General features: G+C 42.0%; 2 protein-coding genes across 4 annotated transcripts in view; one reads left to right on the top strand and one right to left on the bottom strand.

Moving 5' to 3' along the window:
* On the top strand, window positions 1–2740 carry sp5l (Sp5 transcription factor-like; the record flags this gene model as incomplete). Its single annotated transcript, XM_032521012.1, is given in 2 exon segments — window positions 1–540; window positions 881–2740. Coding segments are annotated over 2 exon segments (1095 nt in total). The 5' UTR covers window positions 1–486.
* Window positions 2741–3789: 1049 nt separating this feature from the next.
* The window catches only part of arhgef25a (Rho guanine nucleotide exchange factor (GEF) 25a), a 48419-nt gene continuing 40526 nt past the window's right edge, over window positions 3790–11682 (bottom strand). For 2 of the 3 annotated variants that reach the window (XM_032521009.1, XM_032521011.1), the window contains 9 exons: window positions 10141–10230; window positions 9446–9538; window positions 8933–8983; window positions 8746–8823; window positions 8425–8616; window positions 7995–8175; window positions 6923–7146; window positions 6569–6703; window positions 3790–5613 (listed from right to left, as the gene is read on the bottom strand). In XM_032521009.1, the coding sequence (XP_032376900.1) occupies window positions 5488–5613; window positions 6569–6703; window positions 6923–7146; window positions 7995–8175; window positions 8425–8616; window positions 8746–8823; window positions 8933–8983; window positions 9446–9538; window positions 10141–10230 (1170 nt within the window). In that variant the 3' untranslated portion in view covers window positions 3790–5487. The remainder of the gene's footprint in view (window positions 5614–6568; window positions 6704–6922; window positions 7147–7994; window positions 8176–8424; window positions 8617–8745; window positions 8824–8932; window positions 8984–9445; window positions 9539–10140; window positions 10231–11682) is intronic. The other variant, XM_032521010.1, reaches the window with a different exon arrangement.

The raw sequence follows: 11682 nt of genomic DNA, 5'->3' as shown, positions 1-11682 counted from the left end.
AGTCAGCTCTTGGGGTCAGCATTTGGTTGAAATTGAGTGAAATTATGAGTAGCCCACCCCTTCACCTAACAATTCCCCCTCCTTCCTGCCTCACATCTCCTCTCTATTGACTCGCTCTCCTGCATCAGACTGGAGACCCCGTTGAGAGGATCTTTTCTCTCTATAAAGAGAAGATGCAGCTCAGGCGCCTTTGAGATGATCGTAAGGATTTACCGTGTGCCTCTCTGTCTCCAACTTTAGACGGTCATCCTCGGCTGCTTCAACGTCAATTTACCTGGACTGCTAGCAAGCTAAAACTATTTATCTCGTGGACGCAGGGACCTTTGAATGACGCGAGATTTCCAGGTCTACTCTGCAAAAGTGCCTGAGTTATCCGAGACCCGAATGTGAGCATCTTTTTCTTCTGCGCTCCGAGCTGTAGTTGAGCCTGTGCGTCGTTGTCTCTCGGCGCAGTTTGTGTTGCGTGAAGAAGGAGCGCGAGGACAGATGGCTGCGCTGGCGATACAAAGGACTGACAACTTTTTGCACACCTTTTTACAGGTTTGTTGTGTAATCATCTTTTTGGCCCCATTGTATTAGGATACTACCTGCTTTGGTGGTGGTAAAAGCCACAACTCCGCAACTTGTGCGTAATAAATAAATATGCTTCACGTGCTTGATCTGTGTGAAGATAATCAAACTTATTACAGTAGTTAAATTGTTTTTAAAAAATCGGGATAACAGGAAAACAGACAAGTAGTAAAATGTATTTAATACCAATATCTGAATGTTTTATAATAGTGCCATTTAAAAGAAAATATTTAGTCAAATTAATAAAGATGTAAACATGTTAGGCTCTTTTAAAGTGGCTAATGATTTGTGTTTGTGTATCCCCACACAGGACCGGACGCCCAGCTCCTCTCCAGAGGGAGCACCCGGTGCCCTCTCCTTCCTGGCCACCACCTGTAGCCAGGCCTGGCAGGTGGGTGGCACTATGGGCTCAGAAGGCTCCCAGTTTCCCTATGAAAGCTCCGTCAGCTCCACTTCAGGAATGTTTCAGCTCTGGAGCAACGACATGGCACCCAGCACTGCCCTCAGTACACACCAGATGACCTTCACAGTGCCCAAGGTGCAGTTCCCCGGACACATGCAACCTGGTCTGGGTCACCATCATCATCACTCCCATCATCACCACCACCACCATGAGTTGCCTCTCACCCCCCCGGCTGAACCTCCCTCTTCCTACTCCTTCGAACTCTCCCCTGTCAAAGTGCTGTCCTCGCAGCCACAGGCCACTGGCCCCTATTACCCTCAGCACAACAGTGTGGGACAAAACTTCCCCAGCTTCCTCCAGAACTCCTCAGCCAGGCATCACTTGCCTGGAGGTCATGTTGACGAAGGGCAGCAATGGTGGAGCCTTCCCCAAACCAACGCCACCCCAGCCAACCATCCCTTCTCCTTAGGCAGACAGCTGGTTTTGGGCCACCAGCCTCAGATAGCTGCTCTTCTCCAAGGCACCTCCAAGGGCCTGCTGAGCTCCACACGCCGCTGCCGCCGCTGCAAATGCCCCAACTGCCAGGCCAATGGTGGGGGGTTAGAATTTGGAAAGAAGAGACTGCACATCTGCCACATCCCAGAGTGTGGCAAAGTGTACAAGAAGACCTCTCACCTCAAGGCACATCTGCGCTGGCATGCCGGGGAGAGGCCCTTCATCTGTAACTGGCTTTTCTGCGGTAAAAGCTTCACCCGTTCAGACGAGCTACAGCGGCACCTCCGCACACACACCGGAGAGAAGCGCTTTGGATGCCAGCAGTGCGGCAAGAGGTTCATGAGGAGTGACCACCTCTCCAAACATGTCAAGACCCACCAGACCAGGAAGAGCCGATCTGGGCAGCCATCACAGAGCACGGACCCTCTGCTCACTAATATCAAGAGAGAGTAATTTCTGTGGTCTGTCAATTAGAAATAATAATCAGCAATGAACAGACTGTGTGACTTACACTTACCGCCATAGGTTTGCACTAGAGGGTGAGCGTCAAGCTCCCCGAACATCTTCTGTTGTCAAAGCCCTACTTTTGACTTCAAGTAGTACCACATAAATATATATAGAGACAATTTTAAGAAATTGTGTGCTGTTTGAGGCAAGGCACCTTTAAAGAAAACTTGAAACTCTTTCAGTGATATTGTGAGACAAAACAAAGAGAAATAAAACTAGTTTTATGCATTTAACAATTTCAGATTTGTTTAAATTTAGCCTAATGTGAAAATCTAAATTTTTTCAATGTTCGTTTTGTAAATATCTTGTGAAAGACGTTGCCGACATGAGCAAAATTCTGCAAGGTTTATCTTAATATGTTGTCCCTATTATCATGTTCAGAATAAATGTATGCCTTAGTACAGCTGAAGGTTGCTGTTAAAAAAGATATAATTTCTGCTCTCAAAAACAGGTTTAGAATGGAAAGATGCTTCTGTTTCTGTTCATAATTAGATATTTATTCAAAAATAGACCCTCATTTGTTAGCTTCAATGTAGGGATCTTTTTTTAATGTATGTCTTTGGTCTACAGATTTATCTCGGCTATTCTTAAGCAGCAATATGAATCATTCCTCCAGATTAGCAAACATTTTAAATGTATAAATTCTTTGTAAATTATGTATAAATATCATCAACAATTTTATTGGGGTTTTTGGCCGCATGTAAATTTGAATAAACATTGTTCTTGCTGAAACAGTTTCTATTTTCTTATATCTTGGCAACGGATTGTGAAGTAAATATCTAGGACTGACAGTGAGAGTCAATAGTTTCCAATGTCTTAGCTTATTCAGTTCATGTCTGAATTTCCAATGCCCCGGAGGTCCTAAAAGTTTAACATTTTATTTAAATGATAATTTGATTGCATTCAGAATACAAATGCTGCTCGTTGCGCTGTAGGTGTGAAGGAAGAAGCTCCTAAAGAAGCCCCAACATGGTGGGCTGTTTAAAGATTTTCACACCTCAAAGTAAATACTTAATCCTTTGATGGGGCTGTTTGTCTCGCCTGCTGCAATCAAGTTCACAGTCATGTGGCTTAAATGAGTGTTTTCTTTCTCTCAATGGAGAAGATTGAGTCAACAGATGCAACAGAGGGCACTGGAGAGGAATTCCCTGTGAATGGGACCCCTGTTGCTGAGACCCCCCTCAGTGGTGACAGGAACTCCCTTTGATTTTGCACCCTTGTGAAAGTTAATACCACTCCCCCCTCCCCCCCCATATATCACAGTCGTGTTACGATCGGCCCTGCTTTACTGCCTAGAATGGGGCTTTATTCAGAGGCCAGCCAACCAGATGTCTGCTCATCCAGGGGTTTCTTCTCTTTGTTTTTAATCCTGTTTGAACTTTCTGCAAGGAGGGGTGCCGCAGCAAGCAAAATACTTTGCCTTTGTCTTTGTCAGAGGTTCCCAAAAGGAGTCTGAGGACCTCTGTGGTCTAGAGCAAAAATAATACTTTAGTGCCACTATTAGTTACATTGATAGGAAATGAGCACACTGTGAGAATGCATAAGAATGACAGTATTAACCATCATGAGGGGTTAGAAAGCACTGAAGAAATCTACAGTACAGCAGAGATAAGTATCTGTAGACATTAAAAGTATACATACAGTATCATTATTTTAATCAATATTTTGCGGAGAAACTCAAATGCTGCCCTCAGTTTTAAAAAACACTTTTTATTTGATATAATATAACAGTACTACTTATTTAAGAATAGCATTACTTTCTCTTGGTTTTATGTCCTTTCCTTTGGTTCCCTGTAGTTGTATTACTTCGTATTAAAAGAAAAACTGCCTGATCAGTACTTCCCAATAAAAACATGTCAGTTCACATTAACTGCAGAGGTATTCTGTGAGATGGTTCTACTCACCTAATGTCTTCCATTTCAGTTTATTTTGTGAAATTTATTACTGTGTTTCAAACAGATTGTTGAGCAGCTTTGCTTCAGTGTTAGTACTGAAATATGAGGCCCAATAATCTTTGGTGCAGCTGTTTTATCTAACTAAATTGGAAGTGTAAGCCTTGTGGGGACCTCTACTGGCCACAGAGAATAAGTGATATTGACAGGGTCATTGCGATCCAGATAGTGGCACAGAATATGATTGTTTTGTAGTGTAATGGCAAACTGAACTAAAAGTAAGAGCATGAAACTACTAAGTGTAAACTACAACTAAGAGCATGAAACGTTTAAGTGGTGAGCTGCTTTTTTGGCACTGTTGTCTGAGGAAGAGGAAGCATGCAGATTCATCACTCTGTTTATCCAGCAATATATTATCCTTCATTTGAACGAACCGGAACTGGAACATTTCTTGGTATACCAATTGATGATTGACTTTATGGTATGCACTGTACAGTATTTAGTCCATGAGGGCAAAAGCTAACAGAGATTATAGAAATGGTGCACAGCCTTGACATTACAACAGTGGACTAATAAAACAAGTTTAAACCAATGCACTTTTCACCCAAACCACAAGTACTCTACTTCAGCTTGGACAGACAGAGCTGGGAAATGTTGTGTCAGTCAATCACCAAGGAGATGCATGCAACACTTGGGTCAGTACAGCAGTCCCTTTGAATGCTCCTCACAAACTCCTCTGGAGTTGCCCAAAGAGCAAAATGTATTCCAAAGTGACGTCATACCCACAGAGAACCTCCAGGGGGACCCCTCGTGCCTTTTTTGTCCAGATCAAACGAGGGCTGCTCAAACAGAATAAGAGAGCACAGAAGGACTCTCAACACTGTGGCAAGAAAGAAAGTTCTTTGCTTTAAGTTGAAATCTGAGTGAGTAAATTCCTGGTAGCGTGTTCACATCAAGTGTTCTGCCTTTCCCATTCTTGTCAACACAACAGCAAACTCAGTTGTCAGCAGGGGAATGACAGATATATAAATGTAGCTGTACTTGTTTTTACAATGGGGCATCAGAAATCTTATCAAAGAAATTTACCAAAGGGTACAAGAGTTGCAACTTCCACTCCTTGCACACTCTTATACACTTAAACACATCCACACATCGTTGCATAAACATACAATTAGGCACACGAATAACTCCAGTGACCGCCCCAATTAGGAATGGATATTTCTACAACAAACCAATTCCCCTTGCTCTTTGAAAAAGAGAAGAGTATGGTGTACAAACTCTCAAAAGGTACAATTTATAAATTGTCACACCACTTAAGTGTTCATTGAGCATTTTCACTCTGAGCCCAGTAACATCCCACTGGGTGCTGTTTTACGTACACTCAAGGTAGCCAAGACTAGTCACCTACCATTGAATGGTAAAAACAGTAGCAAAGTCATTTTATATTTCCGTAGTTCCTTCATATTGTCCTTCAGATTCCTTTGTTCTCCTCCATAAATCATTAATGAACCAGTTAAGGGTCAAGCCTGGCATAAACTGACAGTAGACAAATCTTCTTGTCTCCACAGTTGTGGCGTTAGCTGCTGTCCTTCTGACCCAGGAGACAGATTGCATCAGGGTTCATAGGTCATCCTCGGCTAGCTGAGCCAGATTGCTGGGGCGTCGTCCAGCTAAGGGGCCTGACAGTGGAGCCTGGCTCTCAGCATCAGCAGCCTGACCCCTCCTGCAGCCCTCTCCTGCTCTCTGCTGGGGATAGAGGGAAAATTCATTACACAGATATGAAATACTTCCATGTACTGCACTCACTAATGACTCTTTATTTTTTACTTTGATACCAACCAAGAACAGTATCAATAAAGTCTAGTACATCAGACATTTTTCATTTACAGTCTAAAAACATCCTTTGGCCCAGGTTCCATCTGTTCATACCAGGACAAGTATGGGAAACAATTAGCTGACTTTATAGACATCTCTCTCTGACTTCCTTGTCTGGCTCAGCCTGCTTCCTGTTTAGTAAGTACCAAGCCTATTCAGCCTGAGTCAACAGAGAGAGAGAGAGAGAGAGAGAGAGAGAGAGAGAGAGATAGAGAGAGAGAGAGAGAGAACAACAACTGCTGGTCTGTCAACACTGCTTCAACAGCCCAGTGATGACAGAGGGCGACATTGCTAATTATAACGTCAAGCCCAACAACAGCATGCTAACCATTATTGGCCAGATGGGTAAAACTTCAAAGTAAGGGCAGACAGGCCTGAAATGTTATATTTTGTGTAAAACACCAAGATGTGGGAATGTCTTAGTTGTAACCAGCTAACATTGTAATCCATTTCCTTCCAAAATTTCCAGTTTTTTATTGATTCCTTTTTTATCCAATAGGGGGAGAAATAACTCTTCTTGTGACTCAACAAATCCCTTAACTGTATGTGTGTCTAAATAAATGGTTACCATTTACTAAAGTCTTCCATCTTTTATGTACCCTTAATGAGCACATTGGAATTATTTTTAGATGTTTTACAATGGCCCATCTTTCCCCTGGTGGTTAGCTTCCGGTGGCTGTTTTTTTCATTCATTTTCCCAATGTTGATGTTAATAATGACTGCTATACAACCCAGGAGCACTGTGTTCAGCTACATGCAAAACAATTTTTAATTTAACATCAAGGCCCCTAAATAGAAAGTCCATAAATGCATGCATATACACTACCTGTGCACTTTGTGTGGTGGGTGTGTACAGCCCATTTGAAACAGCTTGACAGCTTGGCTGATCAGTGAAGCCCAGTTGGACTTGTGATGGAGAAACAGTGTGGGAGTCAGCAGGGCACGGCTGGACCACAGTGGGCTGCAGATGCAAACAACAGACAGGTCACTCACCAACACTGTGGTGCATGCCTACAATACTACTGTTTTTTTGTATTATCCAATTTGTGCAATGGACCAGTTCCGCAGCCAGAAAAGCTTAAGAGATAAGCAGGCCTGGCAGTGCTGTGTTTGAGTGGGCAGTTACTGCAGAACAGTGTCACAGTGTAGGGCAGAGAAATAGACAGCTAAAGAAACCTACGTCCTGCAGTGAGTATGTCTCGCTGGGTCCTTGGCCTTGGCTGGGCAGGTAGAGCGTGGGCAGGGAGGTGTTGTGAGAGTGAAGGGAGGGCAGCTTATGACGGTCAATAGAGGCGGAGGAGTGGGGCCGCAGGGCGCTGGCAGCAGACAGAGGGGGCCTCATGCAACGGCCCAGGCTATTAGACTTGCTCTCTCGTCGCTGGTACTCAATAGGCGACTGTAAGGCTGAAAGACACAGAGAATATAAATATGAATGTACATTGAGTATTTTTACAAACCATTGTATGAAGTGAATTCAGCATTTGTCAGTAATACTACAGTAAGTACATTCACTTCATAAGCACTATATGAAGATTTATATAGTGTAGCTACAAACAGATAAGGACATTTAGGTTTATTAATGTACAGTATTTGTCAACAATTATAACTCTCCAAAAAATAAATGTTTTTTATTATTATTATGTGTGTTATACTATTTTGCCATTCATTATATTCATTCATCATTATAACTACTTTATAAAACTACATTATAATGTGTTTTAAATATTTTACTAAATGTTTGTAAACTGCTTATTAATTCTATTTGGGGGTTAAAGTAAAGTGTTACAGTTTTGTCTGTTTTGCACAAGGAGTTCAGAAGTAAAAGTAATAGAAAAAAATGTGTCAGCTCATTTCCACCAAGGAAGAAAAGGTGATGAATTAGTAAAGCTAAAAACTACTGATGCAGTGTCATTCAAGTAACATTTGTATATACCTTGTCAAAACGTAGATGTTTTCAGATTATGAGATCCAAAATAAATAATGTGCAATTGTATTTCCCTTACTTTCTTTTTGATTTTAAAAGTATCTCATAATGTTGACTTACCATGAATCATGTAAAATGTTTTATTCCTTTTATTTTATTTATTTTTGCCAGGAATAGGCTTCTGTAGACCAAGACTCCATGATTTAAAAAATTGACCAACCAAAAGATTCAACTGTGAGCTGACAACAAAGTCAATATGTGGAAAATGAAATATGATTTATGGGTTAGGGGGTGTTGGCTTGGTCTTCAGAGTTCAGCTGGGACTTACCATTGAGGAAGTTGCGCTGGCTTTCCAAGATCTGAACCACATCATTGACCCAGGCCCTGCAGATCTCAGGGGAGGAGGCCTGCAACTGGAAGCGCACCACACTCCCGTCAGGGTTGCGTGATGTCAGCACAAAGCGGGAGTCTTCACCGTCCACGCTGGGCTCCACCCCCAGGCAGCTCACCTGCAACATATCACATCTGATTAGCATCTGTGAGGAGTCCATCGTGCCGAGTTGCTTGTTAAATACCTCACTAACACGTGCAAGCCTATAAAAAGTCCCTGCTCAGAGATTATGTAACGTGTGCTGATTTAATCGTGTGGTGTGAATCTGTTGTGTGACTCATAATCTTGGAGTAAAATGTACTTTCTCATTTTTGGGTATTTTATTTTGCAAAAACATCATGTGTTGCTGATCTCAGCAGGCGCCCACCTTGATGCTACTCTTAAAGATGTATCCAGGGAGTGAGAAACCTTTCTTCCTGTCGATTGGCTCACTGAAAATGGCCAGCTGCTCAAACAGGAAGATGCGTCTTTCCTTGGCCCGGGACAGGAAGCCACTGTCCTGCTCTATGACTGTAAAGGTATCTTGCTGGAGCAGTTTGCCCTGAGCTGTGATCTTCCCCTGGTACCGCAGCGAAGATAAACACAACAAACCAAGGAAGTGGTTACAGTTTTATTTTCTTTGGCTGAATAGTTGGCATGAGAAAAGTATTAAAAACTTTGAAGGATGGTCTAAATTCCTGAGACGTACCTCGAAGCCTTGTAGTCTGCCCACATTCATCATGTCATTGCAACGTTTTGGCACAAAGCACATCACTTCTACTGCTTTCTGTTTAAAAGAACAAAGTGAGTTTGTTATCAAGAACAGTAATAAAAAGCATGTTTTTGCACACACAAAAATCACTTTAAACCTTATATGTATGAATCAGTACACCCACCTCCAAGTCCTCTGTGTCCATCCCAGCTTTGGTGTAATACTTTAGGAAGTCCTGTTCAAATAAACACAGCATGGTCACCAGAGCATTCCAGGTTTACTGCTCAGAGTCAGGTGAGGACATCTGGAGGATTATTTATGGGTGTAGAACCCACCTTTCATTTAAATGCCAGAGTTCAAGGTTTTAAATTTAGGTAAAGTTTTGTACCAGGGACGCTATTTTATGATCATCTTCAAAGAATTGTTACGTATGATTGTTAAAACCTATGGTAAGAATCTCATTATGTAATTTGCTTTTTCCTTTCTGAATGGAAATTAGCCTAAATAGACAATGCACCCAGTGTGTCGTCATTTGTTTCTGCACAGAGGGGTGTATGTGTGAGTTTGTGTGCATGCTTATATGTTAACAACCCTGTGACTGACCCTGCTGTGTCTCAGACAGCTGCACAGTGAACACCAGTATGTGTGTGTGTGTGTGTGTGTGTGATCAACAGCAAAGCAATGTGATGCTTTTCACCTTGAGCAGAAGCTGGTACTTCATGATCCTCTGGACAGGTTTGATGAGCAGGTCGTTTAGCTGCAGCCTGTGGCCCAGCTGCTGTCGCAACTCCTGAGGGTGGAGTTGGACACAACAACACAACACCAGTTAACACGACAGCCACAGCACAAAACATAGCATCTAATGGCCAATTGAATCCCTCTAAGACAGTTTATCACAGGGATTGTAGTGTTTGCCTATAAGTCTTGTGTTTACTGTCAATGAAAAGGAACCGATTACAATCTGAATAATAAATAAAAAAAGACTAAAAAGCTAAAAAGACACCCACATGGCCATGTGTAATATAAAGTATAGGAACAATTGGACCTCCATGCATTTAAAAGGGCCTATTAACTACAGGCCTAAAGGTGGAGGTGACCAGTGTATCATTAGTATACAAGTGTGAGTCCTGAACTAATTATCTATTCTAGTCTGTTGGGGGAAATCCCAAACATGTGTTGGCTACAGATTCTCGCATATGAGGATATGTGAGAATTTGCTGGTTTTCCTCTTTGAAAATGTAGCACTTTTGTGTTTTGGAAAACAGGCAATTTAAAGATGTCCCCTTTCATTCTAGGAACATATGATGTGCATTTTGACTATTTTGAGTGGGTAGACAAAAAAAGAACTAAATATTGATTGATTAATCAAAGATGTAAAAAAGAGGTACTCACCTCGAAGTAAGTCTCAATATACTCTGAGACGATGTGTTCTGACTTGGGCTTGTTCTGACAGTATACAACGTACATGTGCAGACGCCTTTCCTGCATTACAAGCCAAACAAACTCATTCGGTTAAACCTTTGTTACAAGTTTGCCACAAAGTAAAAAAAACTTTTCACTACATTACAGATAAATAAAAATGCCACTAAAAGTGACCGCGAATTACAACAAAAACCAATGGCGGCAGCTCAGAGCAATAATGATTAGTCTCAGAGTGCGGGGCCTTTGAAGCTCACTCTGTCTGGTTAGCACTTACTCTCCTATGACTAATTGGCATGGGAGAGCAGATGTGGCAGTCCTGAGAGTCTCAATGGAGTTACATGTAGATGAGCATTAGCTTATGTATAATTCACCCAGGTTACCCTCATTGTAACCGGAGCCTTTTAGAGACGGCTGACATTAGCATGTACCTAGAAACAAGCGGCATGACTCTGTAACCTAGAGACCAGTTAACTGCTCCACCTGAATATGGACATCGTTTAACACTGCAGAGCTGGCTGCATGTGAAATATGAGTGTTTTGTGCATGGACTGCATCTCTCTACCAGCATCCAGTATACTTGTGTGGCTGCATGTTTACATGTGTTTATGTGTTGCATGTGTGAACACACATTTGGCATATTGGTGAACCAGCTCTTTTTTAAAAGCAAAATGGGCTTTCTGCTTTTCATTATGGCCATGGTTGCAGTCTGCTTGTGTTCATAGTTTAACACCAAGCTTAGATTTAGTTACAAGTTTCTTTATTCCTCCACAGGCTTTTTAAGTTGATTTTCCAGTGGGCTGAGCCTAATTTGATTGTTTAAAGAGGTACAGAGAGAGAGTGTGAATATAGCAAGAGAGAGACACAGACATTTAACTCAATTATCTTTGGACAAGAAGCAAAGACATATTGGTCAAATTACCCATCATGTCTGCCTAGCCTGCATGGGCCATCACTTAAACAATATAGTTCCTAAACCTAATTTTGCTCCCCTAAGCCTTGTGACCCTATACCGGTTTAGGCTCTTTTCTATTCTAAAAACAATACTTAACAGTTACTCTTTCTTTGCGTGCATTGCTTTGCCTCATTCTTGAGCCAGGACATGTAGGAAGAAGTAGGTTGTTGTTTTGGGTAGGGGGGAAAAAGCCTTCATATTAAAAAGACTGAATTGAGGGTTTATTATTCCTCGTCTTATTCATGTTGTCTTTTCTGGCTGTTTTTTCCCTGGTACTTCCCGACCAGACCAGTCTAGACTGGAAATCGGCCAGTGTGTCATTAGCGTGTATGCAAGTGTTTGCTGTGTGCACTGTTGTAAAAACACCCTGGACTGAGACATATCAGTAACAGGGAAATGGAAGGAGAGACACTGGCAGTTAGTTGAGAGAAAGGGAGAGAGGTACAGTATAGAATTAACAGAAGCTCTGCATGTTTTCTTAGCTCTATTTACCCTCACACCAAACAGCACACGGAAGCAGACCCAGACACTTTCAATGTGTGTGTGTGTGTGTGTGTGTG

The sequence above is a fragment of the Etheostoma spectabile genome, chromosome 7 (assembly GCF_008692095.1).
Source record: "Etheostoma spectabile isolate EspeVRDwgs_2016 chromosome 7, UIUC_Espe_1.0, whole genome shotgun sequence".
Taxonomy (NCBI): Eukaryota; Metazoa; Chordata; class Actinopteri; order Perciformes; family Percidae; genus Etheostoma; species Etheostoma spectabile.
The sequence above is the reverse complement of the archived record's forward strand: the minus strand, read 5'-3'. Positions and strand labels throughout refer to the sequence as shown.